Below are 23,587 nucleotides of genomic sequence, written 5' to 3'. Positions count from 1 at the left end.
AGACATTACTTTAAAAAAAAAAAAAAAAAAAATTGAAGAATGGAAATATGAAATGACATGGGGTGATTTTCAAGACACATTGTTAGGTAACAAATGTGAAGTATCTACTGCATATTGTATTAAGAGGAGGAAATAAGAGAACCTAAGTACATCTGCCTAGTACCTTGATTATATCCTCAGTCTAAGAAAGAAAAAAGGAACTGCAAACAAATCAACTCTTTTTAGCAGGTTTGTGGTTTCCTATAAGTATAGCGATTGAGGAAACTCTTCTACGTGTGCCAACGGTGCTAAGAACCAAATTCTCACTGTGGAAAAGAGAAACAAAACAATGGGGAAAGGCAAAGGAAAATAACGTGAGGATGGTCATTTGGAAGTTGGGGGTTTTTTTGTTTTTTTTTTTTTTTTAAGATTTTTAAAATTTATTTGTTTGAGAAGGAGATTCCACACTGAGTAGGGAGTCCAGTGCGGGACTCAATCCCAGGACTTCCGGATCATGACCTGGGCCAAGGGCAGTCACTTTTTAAAAAAAAAGAATTATTTATTTATTTGACAGAGAGAGATCACAAGTAGGTAGAGAGGCAGGAAGGGGAGGGGGAGAAGCAAGCTCCCTGCTGAGCAGAGAGCCTGATGGGGTTCAATCCCAGGACCCTAAGATCATGACCTGTAGAGGCTTAGCCCACTGAGCCATCCAGGTGCCCCCAAAGTCACTTAACCAACTGAGCCATTGAGACACCCTACACAAGTATTATTTTTAAGCTTATTTCACATATCTGTTAGCCCTGTTTGCCGAAAGGACTTAAAAACAAAGTGTACTGGGCACCTGGGTGGCTCAGTGGTTAAGCCGCTGCCTTCGGCTCAGGTCATGATCTCGGGGTCCTGGGATCGAGTCCCGCATCGGGCTCTCTGCTCAGCAGGGAGCCTGCTTCCTCCTCTCTCTCTCTCTCTCTGCCTGCCTCTCTGCCTACTTGTGATTTCTCTCTGTCAAATAAATAAATAAAATCTTTAAAAAAAAAAAAACAAAGTGTACTAACAACAATGAGCATACCCAGTATTCAAATACTAGCTTCTTAATAAAAGGAACCAGGGCCCTAGCAGAAATGTCAGAAGGGCTAAAACAGGGAAGTGTAACAGACCTAGAACACCTCAATGTGCTAGAAAGTAAGGAAGTACTCAAAATAATAACAACGATTATAAGAATGGGAACATGTAAAAAGATAATACAGGAGCCGGTATGAAGGAGCTCTCATTGGCCAAACTGAGCATCAAAGTAATTAAGGGCAGTAATGAATGGTAACCCCCTGAAAACAACGAGAGGCAATGAGTTCATACTGACAATAGGCTAGACATAGAAAGAAAGACAGGGTTCTTCCTTATGGTAGGAAGCCTACTACTAAATGTAGAAAGGAGGGCCAGAGTTGGAAAATCATTACTTTGCAACAATTCCAGTAAAGACTGGTTCAGGTAAAAATCTTCAGTGGATGCTAAATCCAGATTAGTAAATTTGATGAGGACCAGGGTATTTGCATAGTCTTCAACTACCTTATATATCACTTACTACTTGCAAGAGAAAAAAAAATTACCTATATATAGTGTAGAGACAATACAATACTACACAGATAGTATTTTATCTACACTAGACATTTTATCTAATATCTGCTCAATACTTTACATGATAAAAAGAAAAATGACTTATGAGGGGTACTGTATGCTTCAGAATTGATATTCTTGAGACTGACGCAACACCCTTCACACGGAATTGTGGCCAAAGACGAAGAACCTGATTATAAGGAAACATCAGACCAAACCCAAAATAAGGAATATCTATTCTTCAAAAAAATCAACAAAACAAAGCTAGTCTGTATTCCTCATAAATATCAATGTGACAAAGGACAGGAAAGACTAAGAACTCTTTTGGATTAAATTACAAAGCAACATGACAAATGAATGTAAAACTGACCCTGGCCTAATAGGAAAAATATTTTACAGAGGGCATAATTAGGATAATCAACACTGTAAATATGTACAGTAAGATTATGTACAGTATGACATCAATGTTAAACTTCCTGAAATCTGATAACTGCATGGTGGCTATAAAGGAGAACATCACTGCTCTCAGAAAATACAAAATCAAGCATTAAGGGCTAGAGGGGCATGATATATGTAAGCCACTCTTGAATGGTTCAGAGAAAAATTGTATGTAGAAAGAGGATATGGCACAACAAATGTGGCAAATGTTTAAAATTAATGACCCACAAGTTAAAAATTATTTCAAAACAATTTTTAAACACTATACATTGTTTAACTGCCCAAGGACCTACATGCTAAGAATCTAAATAATGGATATATTCTAAAATTTTTAAAAGCTTTATGATTACCCAGATGTAAGACCTGAAAAGAAACAAAGGAGAAGCCACAGCAAGACCAAGTAGACCAGACAGCTATTGCCTCCCCCTTTCTTCTCCTTGGCTTCCTGCAGATGCCATGACAAAACAATCTTCAGAAGGGATTCTTGCCACACCCCACCAAGGGATCAACAAGATTTCCTACCAAATGAAGATTTTGCATGGCTTTTAATACTAATGTAGGATATCCTTTGTGCCTATTTTATTTTATTTTTTTTCTTAAGGTTACCACACTCAAGGGAGGACTTAAACTCATGACCCTGAGATCAAGAGTTGTATGCTCAAAAAAAAAAAAAAAAAGTTGTATGCTCTACTGACTTAAGCCAGCCAGGTACCCCACCCCTGCTTCTGCCTATGTTAAAAGAATTAAGTATATGTTGCCCATTCTAATTTGAGGTGAATAAGTATCTGTTGTCTTTGAAGGTCTTTGCTGACACTTAATTTTATCCATTTAAATGTAAGCAAATATTTCTTAAAGATTTTATTTATTTGCCAGAGGGAGAGAGCACAAGCAGGGGGAGAGACAGGCAGAAGAGAAAAGCAGACTCCCCGAGGAGAGCAGGGAGCCTGGTGGAACTCAATCCCAGGACCCTGGGATCATGACCTGAGCTGAAGGCAGTCACTGAACTGACTGAACCACGGAGACGTCCCTGTAAGCAAATTTTTGATCAGCTCAAACACTAAGATACTTAGTATACTTTGCATCTGACCTCAAACATATTTCCATTAAATAAAATGTTTCCTGAAACATACCTTTCTTTTTTTAAAGATTTTATTTATTTAGGGGCGCCTGGGTGGCTCAGTGGGTTAAAGCCTCTGCCTTTGGCTCGGGTCATGATCCCAGGGTCCTGGGATCCAGCCCCCCATCGGGCTCTCTGCTCAGCAGGGAGCCTGCTTCCTCCTCTCTCTCTGCCTGCTTCTCAGCCTACTTGTGATCTCCGTCTGTCAAATAAATAAATAAAATCTTAAAAAAAGATTTTATTTATTTATATAAAACAGAGATGCAGCAAGAGAGGGAACACAAGCAGGGGGAGTGGGAGAGGGAGAAGCAGGCTTCCTGCTGAGCAGGAAGCCAGTTTTGGAGACCCTGGGACCATAGCTTGAGTCAAAGGCAGATGCTTAACTGTCTGAACCACCCACTTGCCGCTAAAACATACCTTTTAAATTTGCCATACCATGGGGCGCCTGGGTGGCTCAGTGGTTTGGGCTGCTGCCTTCGGCTTGGGTCATCATCTCAGGGTCCTGGGATCGAGCCCCGCATCGGGCTCTCTGCCCTCTCTCTCTCTCTCTGCCTGCCTCTCTGCCTACTTGTGATCTCTGTCTGTCAAATAAATAAATAAAATCTCTTAAAATAAATAAATAAATTTGCCATGCCTTACACTCCCCATAAGGCTGGCTTAAGATCTTTAGAGTTTCTTAGTAGCGGGAGAATTGCGGTCTCTCCTCTCCATCCCAACAATATCTAAAACTGTGTATGATACCTAATTTTAAATTTTCAAAATAAACTAAACTTACATGTACACCAGGTAAGTTTACTGAAACATAATTTCCCATTTTCTTTTGGTGTACCCACTCTAACAGTATCTTAACTACATGCATAATCCGTCTATAGAATATTCTAGCATTTGTCCCATATTACTGCATATACCAACAGTTTATGTGCTAAAGAACAATTATTCCACCGACTGCTACAGTCTTTTTATCACTGAGACACTAAATGCTATTAATCTTAAATAGGCCTACGTACACACACTCCTGGTAAACAATGCTCTACATGCTTAATCTGTAAGTTCCCATTATTATCTCTATTCAAGCCTAATAATATAACTGATGGTTTCCAGCTTCACTGGACATGCTAGAAAATTAAAAGGACTGGGGTGCCTGGGTAGCTCAGTGGGTTAAAGCCTCTGCCTTCAGCTCGGGTCATGATCCCAGGGTCCTGGGATTGAGCCCCGCATTGGGCTCTCTGCTCTGCAGGGAGCCTGCTTCCTCCCCTCTCTCTGCCTGCCTCTCCGCCTACTTGTGATCTCTGTCTGTCAAATAAATAAATAAAATCTTAAAAAAAAAAAAAAAAAAAGAGGGCACCTGGGTGGCTCAGTAGGTTAAAGCCTCTGCCTTTGGCTCGGGTCATGATCCCAGGGTCTTGGGATCGAGCCCCACGTCGGGCTCTCTGCTCTGCAGGAAGCCTGCTTCCTCCTCTCTCTCTCTCTGCCTGCCTCTCTGCTTACTTGTGATCTCTGTCTGTCAAATAAATAAATAAAATCTTTTAAAAAAAATTAAAAATTTTTTTTTAAATTAAAAAAAAAAAAAAGAAGAAAGAAAGAAAGAAAAAGAAAACTAAAAGGACTTCACAGGCTCCTGGGTGATTCAGTTGGTTGAATGTCAGACTCTTCATTTCAGCTCAGATCCTGATGTCACAGGTCATGATATTGAGGCCTGTGTAGGGCTCCATGCTCAGTGGGAGTATGCTTGGATATTCTCTTCCTCTGACCTTTCCCCTACTCACGTGTGTTCTCTAAAATAAACAAAATATTTTTAAAAAATATAAAAGGACTCCAAAATACAATTGCTATTTTCATCAAAAGAATAAAAATGTGAAAATAGCTCTCTCCTTTTCTACGCCATCATGGTGCGTGCAGCTGACTACCCTTTGCTATGTCTTCTCACAAGACGTTCAGGATCAAGCAGTTCTTGGCCAAGAAACAAAAGCAGAAGCGTCCCATTCCCTAATGGATTCTGATGAGAACTAGTAATAAAATCCAGTACCAATGCCAAGAAGAGGCACTGAAGAAGAACAAGGCTGGGTCTAAAGAGATTACACATGAGATGGCACACAAATTTATGCTGAATGAAGGTCACCAGCTCGTATCCTATCACTCTGTAAATATCACTACTACCTGAAGAACAGACATGTTTTATTGAGGGCTGATTTTTCTGTCACTATGCTTCTGCACCAGTAGGCTTGTCCAGTAAGTATGTGAGAGACCTTTTATGGGGGGTGGGATAAAAATGTGAAAACAACTGGGGCACCCCTATGGCTCAGTCGATGGAGCACATGACTCTTGATCTTTGGGCTGTGAGTTTGGGCCCCATGCTGGTCACAGTAAGTAAATAAGCAAATAAATAAATAAATAAAAATCAATGACTGAAAAATCATTTTACTCTCTCACCCTAGAAGGAATTACATATGGTGTAATTACAAAGCATTTTAAACCAGTGGTTCTGAACCTTTGCTGCACATTAGAATTACCTGGGAACTTTCAAAATCTTGATGCCCATGCCAAGTCCCAGTCCAATTAAATTAGAATCTCCGGGAGATCAGACACAGGCATCAGTACATTTCAATACGTCCAAAGTGATTACAATGTACAACCAAGATAGAGAACCATTGTTTGAAAAAAGAAATATTCGAGGGGCGCCTGGGTGGCTCAGTGGGTTAAAGCCTCTGCCTTCAGCTCAGGTCACGATCCCAGGATCCTGGGATCGAGCCCCGCACCTGGCTCTCTGCTTCCTCTGTGCCTGCCTCTCTGCTTACTTGTGATCTCTGTCTGTCAAAAAATAAAGAAAAAAAAAAAAAGATATTCGGGGCGCGTGGGTGGCTCAGTGGGTTAAAGCCTCTGCCTTCGGCTTAGGTCACAATCCCAGCGTCCTGGGATCGAGCCCCACATCAGGCTCTCTTTCCCCCTCTCTCTCTGCCTGCCTCTCTGCCTACTTGTGATCTCTGTCTGTCAAATAAATAAATCTTTTTTTTTTCTAAAGAAATATCCTGAAACATAAATATTTAAGTATATACTGTTCTAAAAACAGCACCATGAGTGCTTGCTTCAGCAGTACATATACTAAAACTGGAACAATACAGGGAAGATCGGCACAGCCCCTACAAAAGGATAATATGCAAATTTATAAAGCATTTCACATTTTAAAAAATAAAAATATATAGCACCATGACTGGTTATAAACTTATTCTGGCAGTGTTCAATACTTTTTTTTTTAAGGATTTGTTTATCTGAGAGAGATACAATCAGCACAAACACGAGTGTGCCAGCGGGAGGAGAGGCAGAGGCGGGAGAGAGAATCTCAAGCAGACTCCCCACTGAGCACGGAGCCTGACACAGGGCTCAATCCCACAACCCTGAGATCATGACATCAGCCAAAACCAAGAGTTAGTTAGACACATAACCAACTGAGCTACCCAGAAGCCCTGTCAAAACTTTTTTAAAAAACCTTTTCAAAATTGTTTTCTCTCATACCTTTACCAAAAATGTCGATCACCCACCTTACTAATTATATTTAGCTGTTACTAGAGGTAAACAACACAAGTTTTAGAGTCACAAAGACTTGGATACAAGTCCTAGCTCTACCATTTAATATGTAGTTATATGATTAGTTTAACCTCTGAGCTTCCAAATCCTCATCTGTAAAATGGAAAGATTAAAGAGGAAAAGAATGTGCACAGTGTGACATCCTGTACATAGGAAGGAATGTATAAATGGCTATACTTATCATACCAAACTAGACTAGAAGACCTGGAGGCCAGGACCATATCTTGTTTAAGGCCATAATTTCCGAACCTAGCACATGGTAGCTACATAGGAATTACTGTTAAGCTCCTTGAGGATTTTTTATCTGTCTCTGTAACCCTAATACCTCATGTACATTCTTATAGAAAACAAAAGCCTAATAAAGTTCTGGACAAAGGAAACAAACTTATTTCAGATAGAAAACAAACCCTCAAGCCTTGCTTTGCAGTAAAGAAGTCAGAATAACCAGCATCCGTAGCCAACAGTCCCACAAACTGCATCGCAGGCCGCTGCCGTATAAACAGTTCTACAGCTCCATCGGTGATGCAACTGCCCCCTGAAATATCCAGTGACACAATATGGGGCAGAATATCCTTTTGCTGCAGCAAATGAAAAGCTAAATCTGATTTGAGTTGCCTGTGATCAGAAATATCAAGGTGAAGCAGACATTTAAGTTCTCTAATAACTGCAAGAATTTGTGGTTTGGTCATAGTCAGACATTTCAGATAGTGCATTGTCAGAGATTTGAGTCGATCCTTACACATAAGGAGTGCAGAGATGTTAGTGACCAGAGTACTGGAGATATCCAAGCTTTCCAGTTTTGGTAACTTAGCAACATTAGCCAGGTCTTCACTATGAAAACAAACATTGAAAACACTTAAAATGCGAAGACCAGTGAGCTGACCAAAGAATAGCAGTCTTGAATCTCGAGGGATGCTTGCCGAGTCCAACAGGAGACACCGAAGGTTTTGCTGGATCCAGCTATTGCTGCAGAGTCCACTTATGATGTCTGGGATTGGGAGGTCAGTGTGCACGGCAGTGGCATCTAGCTCAAGGACTCTGTGATGGCAGAAGGCTTTTGTGAATGCAGCTGCTGAGATTTTAGCTTTTTGAATATTGACCAGCTTCAGTTTCATCTGGTTGCCTTGGAAAATGCTTGCTGTTCTATCAGTCAGCTTGCCTATAAGAGAACCAAAACCAGCTTGTAATAACAACTAAATCTCTTGCCTTTTCCAGGAGGTATTGTGGCCATTGAACAATGATGGATGCTAATAGTAACAGTGACTATATTTACTGCTTACTTTGTGCCAAGCATTCTTCTAAACCCTTTACTCAGGCTACTTCATTTATTCTTTATAATATCATAATAATACTATAATACTATTATTATTACTAACATAACTGAGGAAACTGGAGCTTAAAAAGGTTAAGTCACTTGCTCCAAGTCAAAATATGTGTCAGAATCAGGAAACAAAACCAGCTCAACTCCAGAGCCCATAGTTTTGTCCATGGTAACCTGGTTCACAAAAAAACAAAACCAAAACAAAAATGAAAGAAAGAAAATAGGTAAACAAGTACAGGATATATAATATACAAATAACACTATTAATGATTACTTCTAACCAAATTAATCAACAGCCTCTGATAAGTCACTTACCTCTGTGGGCCTCATTTTCCTCATCTATAAAATAAATGGGTCATACCAGATTTTACTTAGAAAAGATTTACTAAACATCTTCTATGTGTGAGATCGTGTGTTAAGTAATGGGCACAAAAGGTAATTACACCCCTGTGACCACAAGGAATTCACATGCAGTAGTGATTTGCACCAGCTATTGAACTAGTACAGATGATATTAACTTTGGAAAAAAGTTCTGAAGACTAAATATAAGTTTAGGGGAGTGGGGGGAGAATATGAAGGGCGGAAGAAGGTATCAAACACAAGGAGGCACAGAGCAGGTTATTTGAAGACCCTGAGTAGATCAACACTATTGGAACACAGTGGTGTAAAAGCTACAAAGGAAAGTGGAAAGGAAGGTAAAAGGCAGATGGGGCCTGTACACAAAGCTAGGAAACTCAAACTTTTAGCCTATGGGACAACTCCGTTTTGAAGCAGAAAAAAAAAAAATGGTCACAATTCTATTTTTAGAAATACTGGGGCGCCTGAGTGGCTCAGTCAGTTAAGTATTTGCTTTTCGTTCAGATCATGATCCCAGGTCTTGGGATCAAGTCCCACCGGGCTCCCTGCTCAGCAGGGGAGTCTGCTTCTCCCTCTTTCTCTGCCCCTCCCCTGCTCGTTCTCTCTCTCTCTAATAATAAAATCTTAAAATTAAAAAGAAAAGAAAGACCAATCATGTGACTATAAAATAATAAGAATGGTGTTTGGTGGGAGTGAGATGGGGCAAGATATTATTAAAGGTTTTCATAATGCAGGGCGCCTGGGTGGCTCACTGGGTTAAAGCCTCTGCCTTCAGCTCAGGTCATGACCCCAGGGTCCTGGAATCGAGCCCCACATCGGGCTCTCTGCTCAGCAGGAAGCCTGCTTCCTCTTCTTTCTCTGCCTGGTTCTCTGCCTATTTGTGATCTCTGTCTGTCAAATAAACAAATAAAACCTTTAAAAAAAAAAGAGAGAAAGAAACAAAAGAGCAAAGGGGAAAAAGGAGAGGCAAACCAAGAAAAAGATTTTTGGGACAGCTGGGTGGCTCAGCAGAGTGTCCAACTCTTGATTTTGGCTCAGGTTGTCAGGTCGTGATCTCAGGCATGAGATCAATTCCCATGGCAGACTGGCCCTGGGTGGGGAACATACTTGGGATTCTCTTTCTCTCTCTCAAAAGAAACAAAAGGAAAAAGAAAAGAAAAAAAAAAGAAACAGACTCTTAACTATAGAAAACAAAATGATGGCTACCAGAGGAAAGGCAGGGAAAGATTATAAATATGGGCTGGGGATTTAGGAGGGCACTTGTGATGAGCACTGGGCGATGTATGAAGTGCTGAATCACTAAACTGTACACCTGAAACTAGTATGACACTGTATGTTAATAAACGGAATTTAAACAAAAACTTAAAAAAATGCAAGTGTTCTAAAGGAAACAAGAACATAATACAGGGTAAGGAAAGAAAAAAGGATGACAAAAATCTTCTGTCTCTCTGTGGAGTTCAAGGAATGTTTTAAACTAAGACCTAAAGGACGTAAAAGATAAAAGTCACTGTCATTCTAGATGGAAGGAAGAGCTAAAATTCTGCTATGGGAAACTAGTAGGCTTTTTCTGTGAAATGAGAGGAAACCAATTAGGCTAAAGCACAGCTGAGGAAGGGGATACCAGCATCTGAGAGGTTCGAGACAGAAGCAAAAGTCAGATCTTGCAGACCAGGGCAAAGAACTGACATTTCATCCTAAGTACAAGAAGAAGCCTTTCAAGGGTGAAAGAAGGTGTGGCTGGATCTGTTAAGAGGGCTGTTTGCTATGTGGCAGAGCTTGGCAAGGGGCAAAAATGGAGGGCACCGGGGTGCCTGGGTGGCTCAGTGGGGTAAAGCCTCTGCCTTTGGCTTGGGTCATGATCTCAGGGTCCTGGGATCGAGCCCCACACATCAGGCTCTCTGCTCAGCAGGGAGACTGTCTCCCCGCGCCCCCCACCGCCCCTCTGCCTGCCTCTCTGCCTATCTGTGATCTCTGTCTGTGAAATAAATAAATAAAATCTTTTTTAAAAAAAAATGGAGGGCACCTGTGAGGTCACGAGAGAAAAGAAAAAGGTGTCATTAATAGGAGCTAAGAGGAAAAAGAATGTTCAAGATAAGATATTTTGAAGGTAGAAAATGTTTCAACAGAACCAAGAAGAGAAAAATGAAAAATGACCCTTCCTAAGTCACTGAACAGGAGGTATACGGCCAACTCATTTTGGAGATGGGGGAAACGGCAGTGTAACAGCGGTTTTAACAGAAAACCTAGATGCTTTATAGGAACAAAGGACTTAATACCAGATAGAGCTGCAGGGAGTGCCACCAGCCAACAGCCCTCATCTATGGGATATTAGCTGAAAAGAATTGCCTCACCCAAGGTCACACCATTTCCCATGCAGACCCATATCCAAAACTGAATTGGGAGGTATAAAAGTCTTGTCCTCACAGTCCAAATTTACACAGATCTAGTAGTTGTTCCACCTTCAGGATTCCCCAAAAGATCAGCTGAAGCATTCTAAATTCTATAGAGTTTAAACCTATGAGACTAAAGAATAAACACTTGGAATTAACTGGCATAGGGACAGTATTTAAAGATATGGAAGGAGCACCTGGGTGCCTCAATGGGTTAAGCCTCTGCCTTTCGGCTCAGGTCATAACCTCAGGGTCCTGGGATTGAGCCCTGCATTGGGCTCTCTGCTCAGGAGGGAGCCTGCTTCCCTCTCTCTCTGCCTGCCTCTCTGCCTACTTGTGATCTCTGTCTGTCAAATAAATAAATAAAATCTTAAAAAAAATAATAAAATAAAAAATAAAAATAAATTTAAAAAAATTTTAAAACTGTGGGATGAAGATATGGGAATGAAAGAGAAGGAGCAAGGACAAAGTACTGAAAACATCTACATTTAAGGTCAGTAGAATGAGGAATAAGTCATAATACCAAATAACAGCTGCTGAATGTTCTAAACATTCTAGATACATTAACTCTCTAAATGCTCCTAAAACCCAATGAGGAAGGGATTATTATTAATCACATTTTACAGATGAGTTGAAGCACAGGAAAGTTAAGTAACTGGCCCATGAAAATATACCTAATAGCCATGACAGTATACAAACCCAAAAGGTCTCACACCAGAACCAGAACTCTTGCACCTTAATTTGTTCTGCCTTTCAAAGAAGCTGAATAAGGAGACAGATTAGCAGCAGCCACTGAGGTAAAAGAAAACCAGAAGCAGAATATGATGACTGAACAGCTCAGAAAAGAAGGACAGTATACACAGGACACATCCTGGATATGTGGTTCTGAGTACTGTGCTGGGAACTCTGGGGAATCAGAGTAGCAGTGGTAGCTAAAGAAAAAAAAGACCTACGGAATGTTCAAAGTCAGATGAGTACCCAAGATGGAACCTCAAGGAACACAGAACACTTAAGGTACATACAGAAAAACAATAGCATACAAAGGAAATTGTGGAAGAGTAAACAATGATACAAGGTGGGTGGGTGGGGGAATAGAGAAAAATGAAATACCCAGGACACATGGGTGGCTCAGTCAGCTGAGCCATGACCTCCAGCTCAGGTCATGATCCCAGGGTCCTGGGATCGAGTCCTGCATCGGGATCTTCGCTTGGTAGGGAGCCTGCTTCTCCCTCTGCCTGCTATTCTCCCCTTTGCCTGCTGCTCCCCCGCTGCATGTGCCCTCTCTCCCTCTGTCAGATAAATAAACAAAATCGTAAAAAAAAAAAAAAAAAGAAAAAGGAAAACGAAATACTCTAAATCAGAAAGGTCAAGAGTAATTAATACTAAAAATCAAAGCTACAAGAATCCTCTATGATTTAATGAACCTAGGCAATGCTCATTTATGGCCACCTAAGTCACAAAACCAGACAACCAAACTTAATTAGCCCCCTTAAGGAAGTATAGGGCCCTACCAGAAACATAAAACCTGAATCTGATGAAGCCTCTACATCTACTTCCAATTTGGAGGAATTACAAGGATCAAAGGAACAATCAAAAAATCATAGCACTGTCACTCCACATCACTCGGCATCAGGGAAATACAAATCAAAACCACAATGAGGTATCACCTCACACCAGTCAGAATGGCTAAAATTAACAAGTCAGGAAATGACAGATGCTGGCAAGGATGCAGAGAAAGGGGAACCCTCTTACACTGTTGGTGGGAATGCAAGCTGGTGCAAACACTCTGAAAAACAGCTCGGAGGTTCCTCAAAATGTTGAAAATAGAACTACCCTACGACCCAGCAACTGCACTACTGGCTATTTACCCTAAAGATACAAATGTAGTGATCCGAAGGGGCATGTGCACCTGAATGTTTATAGCAGCAATGTCTACAATAGCCAAACTATGGAAAGAACCTAGATGTCCATCAACAGATGAATGAATAAAGATGTGGTATATATACACAATGGAATACTATGCAGCCATCAAAAGAAATGAAATCTTGCCATTTGTGACGACGTGGATGGAACTAGAGGGTATCATGCTTAGCGAAATAAGTCAAGTGGAGAAAGACAACTATCATATGATCTCCCTGATATGAGGAAGTGGAGATGCAACATGGGGGGTTAAGGGAGTAGGAGAAGAATGAAGGAAACAAGATGGGATTGGGAGGGAGACAAACCATAAGCGATTCGTAATCTCACGAAACAAACTGAGGGTTTCTTGGGGGGAGGGGTCTGGGAGAGGGGGGTGGGTTATAGACATTGGGGAGGGTATGTGCTATGGTGAGTGCTGTGAAGTGTGTAAACCTGGCAATTCACAGACCTGTAGCCCTGGGGATAAAAATACATTATATGTTTATAAAAAGTTTAAAAAAAAATTAAAAAGGAAAAAATCATAGTGCTGTCAAACAATGGCAAAATCCAGACTGGAAAAACTCTACATAACAAACCACCATGGTTTCTCGGAAAAAAATAACTGGAAAATCCTCAAACGTATGGAAATTAGCAACATATGTCTTTTTCTTTTTTCTTTTTTTAAGATTTTATTTATTTTTTTATTTGAAGGAGAGAGACACAGTGAGAGCAGAAACACAAACTGGGAGTGGAGAGGGAAGCAGACTTCCCGCTGAGTGGAAGAGCCTGATGCAGAGCTCGATCCCAGTACCCTGGCAACATGCCCTAGCCAAAGGAAGACAATTAACGACTGAGCCACCCAGGCAGCCCATAAGCAACATACTTCTAAATAAACATATGGATCGAGGAAGAAATCTCAAGAGAAATTTTAAATGTTGAACTACATTAAGATACAACTTATCAAAATTTGTGGGATAAAGTAAAATCAGTGCTTAGAGGGAAAGTTATAGTTCTGAATACATACATTAGAAAAGAAAGATCTAAAATCAATCATCTAGGGGCGCCTGGGTAGCTCAGTGGGTTAAAGCCTCTGCCTTCGGCTCAGGTCGTGATCCCAGGATCCTGGGATAGAGCTCCAATGGGGAGCCACACTGGGCTCTCTGGATTGGGTTTCAGCTCAGGTCATGATCCTGAGTCCTGGGATCAAGCCCCCTGTCACGCTCTCTGCTCGGCAGGGAGTCGGCTTCAGCCTGTGACCCTCCCCCTTCTTGTGCTCACTCTCTCTCTCTCTCTCTCTCTATCTCTCAAACAAATAAATAAAATCTTAAAAAAAAAAAAATCAAGCTAACTGGGGCACCTGGGTGGATCAGGTGGTTAAACATCTGCCTTTGGCTCAGGTCATGATCCCAGGTTCCTGGGATCAAGTTCTATATCAGGCTCCTTCCTAAACGAGGAGCCTGCTTCTCCCTCTGCCTGCCTCTCCCCCTGCTTGTGCTAGCACTCACTTTCTCTCTGACAAATAAAAAAAAAACAAAATCTTTTAAAAAGGGGGCGTCTCTCCCTCTGCTCCTCCCCCTGCTCACAGGTACTTGTTCTCCCTCTCTCAAATTTAAAGAAAAGAATTTTGGAAGATTTTAACTTATTTATTGGAGACAGGGAAGAGAAGGGAGGGGCAGAGGGAGAAGGGGAGAGAGAGACCCTGCTGAACACTGACCCTGATATGGGGCTTGATCTCACAACCCTGAGATCATGAGCTGAAATCAAGAGTAAGATGCTTAACCGACTGAGCCACCCAGACATCCAATAAATAAAATCTTAGAACAAAACAAAAAACCTCCCCACACAGGGGTACACAGTGGCTCATTTGGTAGAGCATGTAACTCTTGATCTCAGGGTTGAATTCAAGCCCCACAGTGGGCCTAGAGAGATCACTTAAAAAAAAAAAACAAAAAACTACCCACACAAAGAGGCCACAAGGGCTTCACTGGTGAAATCCACCAAACATTTAAAGAATACACAACAATTCTTCATAAATTCTTCCAAAAAAAACAGAAGAAGGAACACCTCTCATCTCCTGCCATATCCACATAAAGATATCACAAAAGCAGAATATAACAGACCAATATCCTTAAAATAATGGCAAATCTCAAAAACAAAAACAAAAACAAAACAAAAAACCTCACCCAAATAACAGCAAACCATCTAGCAACATACAAAAGAGTTATACACCATGCCCAGGTGGGATTTAGCCCAGGAAAACAAGACTGTATTAATATCCAAGAAGGAATTAAGATAATACACTATATTAATAGAATAAAAAACAAAACCCCCATGAGCATTTTAACATATAAAAAAAAAAAAAAGCCAACACTTTCCCTGATGAAAATGTCCAACAACTAAAATAGAAGGAAACCTCCTCAGGCTGTTAAGGGCACCTACCAAAACCCCAAAACTAACATACTTAATAGAGAAAGACTAGATGCTTTCCCCCGAGACTGGAAAAAGATAAGCATATCCATTTCAATACTTCAATACTTCAACATTGTATTGTAGGCTCTAGTCAGGAAACTGGACAAGAAAACTAAATAAAAGGCATCCAAAACAGAAAGAAAGAAGTAGAACTATGTTTATTGCTGATGACAGCATCTTGTAATAACAAATCCTAAGGAATCCACTAAACAATTACTAGAATTTTTTTTTTTTAAAGATTTTATTTATTTATTTGACAGAGAGAGATTACAAGTAGGCATAGAGGCAGGCAGACAGAGAGAGGAGGAAGCAGGCTCCCTGCTGAGCAGAGAGCCCCATGCGGGACTCGATCCCAGGACCCTGAGATCATGACCTTAGCCGAAGGCAGCAGCTTAACCCACTGAGCCACCCAGGCGCCCTAGAATTTTTTTTTTTAATGGTGAAAACAATGAAATTCATTTTATTACATACCTTTGATTAGGTGAATGCTTTCTGCATTCACTATGCAGAATAACCACAGTCCTACTGTCCTGGACTTACCCTAAACCTACCCCAATTAGTGCCACTGAACTCAAGGCTGATTGGTTGCTTAGCATAATGCACTGTTTTTGTTTTGCTTTTTTAACAACGAATTAATGAGCTCAGAAAGTTTCCAGTATGTATGATCAACAACAACAACAACAAAATCAATTGTAGGGGAACCTGGCTGGCTCAGTTAGTAAAGCATGCAACTCTAATGTTGGGGTTGTGAGTTCGAGTCCCACATTAGGTGTGGAGCCTACATTAAAAAAAAAAAAATGGTAGGGCATCTGGGTGGTTCAGTTGTTAGGCATCCATCTGGGATTGAGCCTGCCTCGGGCTCCTTGCTCAGCAGAAAACCCGCTTCTCCCTCTCCCCCTGCTTGTGTTCCCTCTCTGTCAAATACATAAATCGTTTAAAAAAATAACAAATAAATAAATAAAATGGTATTTATGTACACTAAAAATGAACAATCCAAAAAATGAAATTAAGAAAGCAATTCCAAGGATGGCCAGGTGGCTCAGTCAGTTAAGCGTCTGCCTGGGCTCAGGTCATGATTCCAGTGCCCTGGGATGGAGTCCAGAGTCAGGCTCCTGACTCACTCTCTGCCCCTCCCCCTGCTCATACTCTTTCTCTCTCTCAAATAAATAAATAAAATCAAGAAAGGAAGGAAGGGAGGAAGGAAGGAAGGAATTTTATGTAAAATAGTATTAAAAGAATAAAATACTGGGGCACCTGGGTGGCTCAGTGGGTTAAAGCCTCTGCTTTCGGCTCAGGTCATGATCCCAGGGTCCTGGGATCAAGCCCCACATCTGGCTCTCTGCTCAGCAGGGAGCCTGCTTTCTCCTCTCTCTCTCTGTCTGCCTCTCTGCCTACTTGTGATCTCTGTCTGTCAAATAAATAAAGAAAATCTTTAAAAAAAAAAAAAAAGAAAAGAAAAGAATGAAATACTGAGATGCCTACGAGGCACAGTGATTAAGTGTCCAACTCTTGATTTCAGCTCAGGTCATGATCTCAGGGTCAAGAGATCGAGTCCTACATGGAATCCCTGCTTGGGATTTTCTCTCTCCCCCCTCTCCTCTACTCTCCCCCTGTCCCCTCAAGAGCTTGTGCATGTGTGCACGCTCGCTCTCTCTCTCTCTCTCTCACTCTCAAAATAACCAAAAACAAAACAAAATTTAAAAAATAAAAAAATATTTTAAGATTTTATTCATTTATTAGAGAGAGAGCATAAGCAGAGGGAGAGGCAGAGGGAGAGAGAGAGGAAGAAGCAGACTGTCTGCTAAGTAGCCTGATGTCGGGCTCGATCCCAGGACTCCAAGATAATGACGTGAGCTGAAGGTAGATGTTTAACTGACTGAGCCAAAAAAAATAAATTTAATAAAAGTGTAAAACTTACATGCATAAACTAAAAAACACTATTGAAAGATATTTTTTAAAAGAAAAAAAAGAAAGAGAATGCCTGGATGGCGGGGCTTGATCCCAGGACCTTGGGATCATGACCTGAGCTGAAAGCAGACACCTAACTGACTGAGCCACCCAGGTGCCCCACAGCGGGATTCTTTGTAGAAACTGACCAACTGGGATGGGTGCCTGGGTGGCTCAGTCCATTAAGGGTCCTGGGAAGGGGCGCCTGGTTGGCTCAGTGGGTTAAAGCCTCTGTCTTCAACACAGGTCATGGTCCCAGGATCCTGGGATCGAGCCCTACATTGGGATCTCTGCTCGGTGGGGAGCCTGCTTCCCACCCTCTCTCTCTGCCTGCCTCTCTGCCTACTTGTGATCTCTGTCTGTCAAATAAATAAATAAAATCTAAAAAAAAAAAAAAAAAGGCTCCCGGGATCAAGAGAGGGAGCTTACTTACTTCTACCTCTTTCTCTGCTATTCCCTCTGCTTGTGCTCTCTGCACAGTCTCTCTCTCAAGTAAATAAATTATTAAAGAAACAAAAGAAAAAAAAACAGACCAACTGGTTCTAAAATTCATACGGAAATATAAAGGACCCAGAATAGCCAAGACAATACTAAAAAGAACAAAGTTGGAAAACTTGCACTTTCCAACTTCAAAACTTACTACAAAGCAACAGTAATAGAGTCATACAAACGTAAGGACAGACATATTGTTCCATGGAACAGAATTGAGAATAAGAAATAAACCCATGCCTATGGTCACCCAATATATTTTTTAAAGATTTTATTTTTAAGTAATCTCCATAGGCAATGTGGGTCTTCAACTCACAACCCCCAAGATCAAGAGTCTCAAGTTCTTCTGATTGAGCCAGGCAGGTACCCCACTGGCACTTTTTTTAAAAAAACTGTATGACCGGGCGCCTGGGTGACTCAGTGTTGATTAAGCCGCTGCCTTCAGCTCAGGTCATGATCTCAGGGTCCTGGGATCAAGTCCCACATCGGCAGGGAGCCTGCTTCCCTCTCTCTCTGCCTGCCTCTCTGCCTACTTGTGATCTCTGTCTGTCAAATAAATAAATAAAATCTTTAAAAAAAAAAAAAAAACGAAACTGGATGACCAGGGGTACCTGGCTGGCTCAGTTCATACAGCATGCAACTCTTGATATCAGGATTGTGAGTTTAAGCCCCGTGTTGGGTGTGGAGCCTACTTTAAAAAAATCTTTAAATAAAAAAAATAAAAATGAATAAAAAATAAAAAGTTGCCGGGACTCCTGGGTGGCTCAGTTGGTTAAGCAGCTGCCTTCGGCTCAGGTCATGATCCCAGTGTCTTGGGATGGAGTCCCACATTGGGCTCCTTGCTCGGCAGGGGGCCTGCTTCTCCCTCTGCCTCTGCCTGCCATTCTGTCTGCCTGTGCTCGCTCTCTCTCCCTTTCTCTCTGACAAACAAATAAATAAAATCTTTTAATAAATAAATAAATTAAAGATAATAAAAATTTAAAGTTGCCAAGACTATACAATAGTCAAAGAATAGACTTTTTACCAAAGAGGGATGGGACAACTGTACAAGAACATGTTAAAAATGAAGCTGGACTCTTTACACCTCATGCCATATACAAAAATAAACTCAAAATGAACCCAAAACCTCAGAGTATAAGGGTGAAGAAACCAACATTCTTAGAAGAAAATACAGGTGCAAATACTTAGGACCTTGGACTGAGCAATGAATTTTTAGATAGGATACCAAAAGCATAAGCCATAAAAGAAACAATAATTGGGCTTCATCAAAATTAACTTTTTGAGTCAAAAAACACTATCAGCAAAGTGAAAAGAGAATTCGTAGAATGAAAGAAAATAACTGCCAAGCCAGTAACTGATCAGGAACTTATACCTAAAATATTTAAAGAAAACAGACATGGAGACATAATGTATAGCATATGGAATATAGTCAGCAGTAGTATAAAAACTTTGTATGGTGACAGAGGGTTACCAGATTTACCATGGTGATCATTTTGTAACATATGCAATTAATCACTGTGTTGTAAACCTAATGTCAATTATATGTCAATTAAAAAAAAAAAACTCTGGCACCTGAGTGGCTCAATCAGTTAAGCAACTGATTCTTGATTTCGGCTCAGGTCATAACGGAGTCATGGGATGGATCTCAGCAACCAGGTCTGCACCCAGCATGGAATCTGCTTGAGATTTTCTCTCTCCCTCTGCTCATCCCCCTGCTCACACTCTAAATAAAGAACAAAATCTTAGGGCCCCTCCTACAACTCAGTGACAGAGGACAACCTAATAAAGAAATGGGCAAAGGGGCGCCTGGGTGGCCCAGTGGGTTAAAGCCTCTGCCTTCAGCTCAGGTCATAATCTTAGGGTCCTGGGATTAAGACCCGAAATTAGGCTCTCTGCTCAGCAGGGAGCCTGCTTCCTCCTCTCTCTGCCTGCCTCTCTGCCTACTTGTGATCTCTGTCAAAGAAATAAATAAAATCTTTTAAGAATAAAATCTTAAAAAAAAAAAAAAAAGCGCCCCTCCTACAACTCCGTAACAGAGGACAACCTAATAAAGAAATGGGCAAAGGGGCGCCTGTATGGCTCAGTGGGTTAAAGCCTCCGCCTTTGGCTTGGGTCATGATCCCAGGGTCCAGGGAGATGGAGCCCCACATCCAGCTCTCTGCTCAGCAGGGAGCCTGCTTCCCCCTCTCTCTCTCTGCCTACTTGTGATCTCTGTCAAAAAAATAAATAAAATTTTTAAAAATTAAAAAAAAAGAAATGGGCAAAGGATCTGAATAGACATTATTCTAAATAAGATATACAAATGGCCAATCGCACATAAAAACATGCTCAACATCATTACTCATTAGGAAAATGCAAATCAAAACCACAATAAATACTTAACACCCACCAGGATGGCTATAATCAAAAAGTCAAACGACGACTTTGGTAAGGTTGTGAAGATATCAGAACTCTCGCATGCTGCTGATGGGAACATAAAATGGTGCAACCATTTTGGGAAACAATTTGTTAATTCCTCAAAAAATTAAACATAGAGTTGCTGTTTAACCCAGCAATTCTACTCCCAGGTACATACTCAAGAGAAATGAAAACATATGTCCACACAGAAATGCGCACCACGAGGGGCGCCTGGGTGGCTCAGTGGTTTAATCCTCTGCCTTCAGCTCGGGTCATGATCTCAGGGTTCTGGGATCGAGCCCCGCATCGGGCTCTCTGCTTAGCAAGGGGCCTGCTTCCTCCTCTCTGCCTGTGTCTCTGCCTACTTGTGATCTCTCTCTTTCAAATAAATAAATAAAATCTTTAAAAAAAAAAAAAGAGGGGCGCCTGGGTGGCTCAGTGGATTAAAGCCTCCACTTTCGGTTCAGGTCATGGTCTCAGGATCCTGGGATCGAGCCCCGCATGGGGCTCTCTGCTCAGCAGGGAGTCTGCTTCCTCCTGTCTCTCTCTCTGCTTGCCTTTCTACCTACTTGTGGTCTCTGTCTGTCAAATAAATAAATAAAATCTTAAAAAAAAAAAAAAAAAAAAAAAAAAAAAAAAAAAAAGAAAAGAAAAGAAATGCGCACCACGAATGTTTATAAGCAGCATTATTCATAACAGCCAAAAAGCAGAAACAACCCAAATGTCCATCAGCTGATAAATGAATAAAATGTGGTACAGTCACACAATGGACTATTATAGCCATAAAAATGAAGTAGTGACTGCTGCTACAATATGGATGAACCTTGACCATACTGAGTACAAAAACCAGACATAAATGGTCACATACTACACGATTTGATTTATATTACATGTTTAGAAGAAACAAACCTGGGGTGCCCAGGTGGCTCAGTGGGTTAAGTCTCTGCCTTCAGTTCAGGTCATGATCCCCCAATTGGGCTCTCTGCTCAGCAGGGAGCCTGCTTCTCCCTTTCTCTCTGCCTGCCTCTCTGCCTACTTCTGCATACTTGTGATTTCTCTCTCTGTCAAATAAATAAATAATCCTTTAAAAAAAGAAAACAAACTCATAAAAATAGAAAGAAGATGAGTAGTTGTTTAGGGTTGGGGGGATGGGTTAAGAGTTTAAGATGATGAAAATGTTCTAAAATTGGGCGCCTGGGTGGCTCAGTGGGTTAAGCCGCTGCATTCGGCTCAGGTCATGATCTCGGGGTCCTGGGATCAAGTCCCGCATCGGGCTCTCTGCAGAGAGCCTGCTTCCTCCTCTCTCTCTGCCTGCCTCTCTGCCTACTTGTGTTCTCTCTCTGTCAAATAAATAAATGGAATCTTTAAAAAAAAAAAAAAAGAAAGAAAATGTTCTAAAATTGATTATGATGATGGCTGCCCAAATCTGTGATAAAACAAAAAACAAAAAATCCACTGAATTGTACTTTTTTTGTTGTTTTTTGTTTTTAAGATTTTATTTATTACTTGACAGAGAGAGAGAGATCACAAGTATGCAGAGTGACAGGTAGAGAGACAGGGACGGGGAAACAGGCGCCCCACCTAGCAGAGAGCCTGATGCAGGGGTCAATCCCAGGACCCCCAGGACCCTGAGATCATGACCGGAGCGCCAAAGACAGAGGCTTAACCCACTGAGCCACCCAGGTGCCCCATGAACTGTACATATTAAATGGGCGAATTATACAGTATGTGAAATACATCTCAGTAACTTGTTACAAAAAAAAAAAAACTTCTTATTAAGAAAAAACTGTAGGGGTGCCTGGATGGCTCAATCAGTTAAGCGTCATGCTCTCAGAGTCCTGTGATGGAGTCCCGTGTCAGGATCCCCACTCAGTGGCGAGTGTGCTTATCCCTCTGCCCCTCCCCTGGCTCATGTTTGCTCACTTGCTCTCTCTTAGATAAAATCTTAAAAAAAAAAAAGGAAAAAAGAAAAAACTGTAACATGGCAAATTAAACATAGCCCTTGAAAGCCCAACTACAATGGGAAGTAAAGAGAAAAAATTTTAACAGTTTTTTTTTTCTTTTTTAAGATTTATTTATTTGAGAGAACAAGTGAGCATAAGCAGGAGGGGGAGAGGGAGAGAACCTCAAGCAGACTCTACACCAAGCGTGGAGAAAGACAGATGCAGGGCTCAATCCTAGGACCCGGCAGTCACGACCTGATCCAAAATCAAGAGTTGACTGCTTAACAGCCGGGTCACTCAGGTACCCTGGAAAAAATTTTTCAAAGTCTCATATTCACAATGAAAAGAGTAGAAGCAGTACCTGGTTGGTTCAGTCAGAAGAAAGAGTATGTGACTCTTAATCTCAGGTCATTAATTTGAGCCCCATGCTGGGTGCAGAGATTTCTTAAGTAAAACTTTAAAAAAAAATAGTAGGAGACAGGACTACAGCAACAGCATTTCAGAAGCTAGAGAGCAGATGAAGTGGGAACCTGGGTTAGTTCCCCACCGTCTTCACTCTGCTAAGCCAATAGTAAGGTAAGCCTAGAAGCAAGATAAATTTCCATCAAGGAATCCCAAAAAGACTAGAAGATTCAAATCTCCACACAAATAAAATGGGAATAATTTCCATATCTCCCATCCACTTCTTGTGAGAGCTAAACAGGAATTTTATATGAAAGTGCTTTTCAAATAGTAAAGTGCTAGAGTACAATATAGAGGAACCTTATCAAAATAAAATAAAATAAAAATAAAGGAGCTTTATCTTTACCTTGCCACGTCATTACCCCAAGGAATCGATCAGCTACTTCCTGAGGGAAATTCCAATGGTCCGGAAGGCACAAGGTTCCATCAGATCTTTCAGAACACAATTTCTCTAAGTTAGCAATCAGGACGTTCAGACAGATGTTGACCAAAGTGTAGGGAGATGCCTCCTCCTAAAAAACAAACTTTGTTAGAATACACCTACAAAAATTCAACATAAAAGTGGTCATGCAAAATACAAGAAACTAGGGGCGCCTGGGTGGCTCAGTAGGTTGGGCCTCTGCCTTCGGCTCAGGTCGTGATCTCGGGGTCCTGGGATCGAGCCCCACATCGGGGTCTCTGCTTGGCGGGGAGCCTGCTTTGTCCTCTCTCTCTGCCTACTTGTGATCTCTGTCAAATAAATAAATAAAATCTTTAAAAAAAAAAATACAAGAAACTACTTGATGAAGCTATCTGAAGATCTTTATCTTTATCTTAATAGTGATTTATATGATTTATATGTAATGAAATCACCTTATTCCAACTGTTAACTGAATGGAAAATTTTATCTATTTTACTTTCTGTTCTAGCATGAAAATAATTAATTTCTCTCAATCTTTCACTCATCACCTGTTCTGTACCAGCCACTGAAAATACAGGATGAGCAAAATATAGTTCTAATCCTTTTGGAGCTACAGTTTTAATGCAGAATACAACCAAGAAATCTGACAATTTCAATAAAACACACGGGACAACTAACACAGAAATCACATGGTCATTCATTCAACAAGTATTTATTCAATGATTACTATGTCCCAGAGGATAGGAAGGATTGCCTATTATTACCCTCAACAGTTCATGAAAAGATGAA

The 23,587-nt window shown here is 41.0% G+C and overlaps 1 protein-coding gene and 1 non-coding gene across 2 annotated transcripts in view; one reads left to right on the top strand and one right to left on the bottom strand.

The window, feature by feature from the left end:
• The window catches only part of ZYG11A (zyg-11 family member A, cell cycle regulator), an 84,953-nt gene that overhangs the window by 45,822 nt on the left and 15,544 nt on the right, over positions 1-23,587 (bottom strand). The window contains 2 exon segments of the mRNA XM_004774444.3: positions 7,132-7,883; positions 22,745-22,910. Of these exon segments, the coding sequence (XP_004774501.2) occupies positions 7,132-7,883; positions 22,745-22,910 (918 nt within the window).
• Positions 6,218-6,324, top strand: LOC123387400. Its single transcript, XR_006601858.1, has one exon. It is a non-coding gene; the product is annotated as a U6 spliceosomal RNA (small nuclear RNA).

Source organism: Mustela putorius, unplaced genomic scaffold (assembly GCF_011764305.1).
Source record: "Mustela putorius furo isolate JIRA1106 unplaced genomic scaffold, ASM1176430v1.1 tig00003853_pilon_pilon_pilon, whole genome shotgun sequence".
Classification (NCBI taxonomy): domain Eukaryota; kingdom Metazoa; phylum Chordata; class Mammalia; order Carnivora; family Mustelidae; genus Mustela; species Mustela putorius.
The sequence above is the reverse complement of the archived record's forward strand: the minus strand, read 5'-3'. Positions and strand labels throughout refer to the sequence as shown.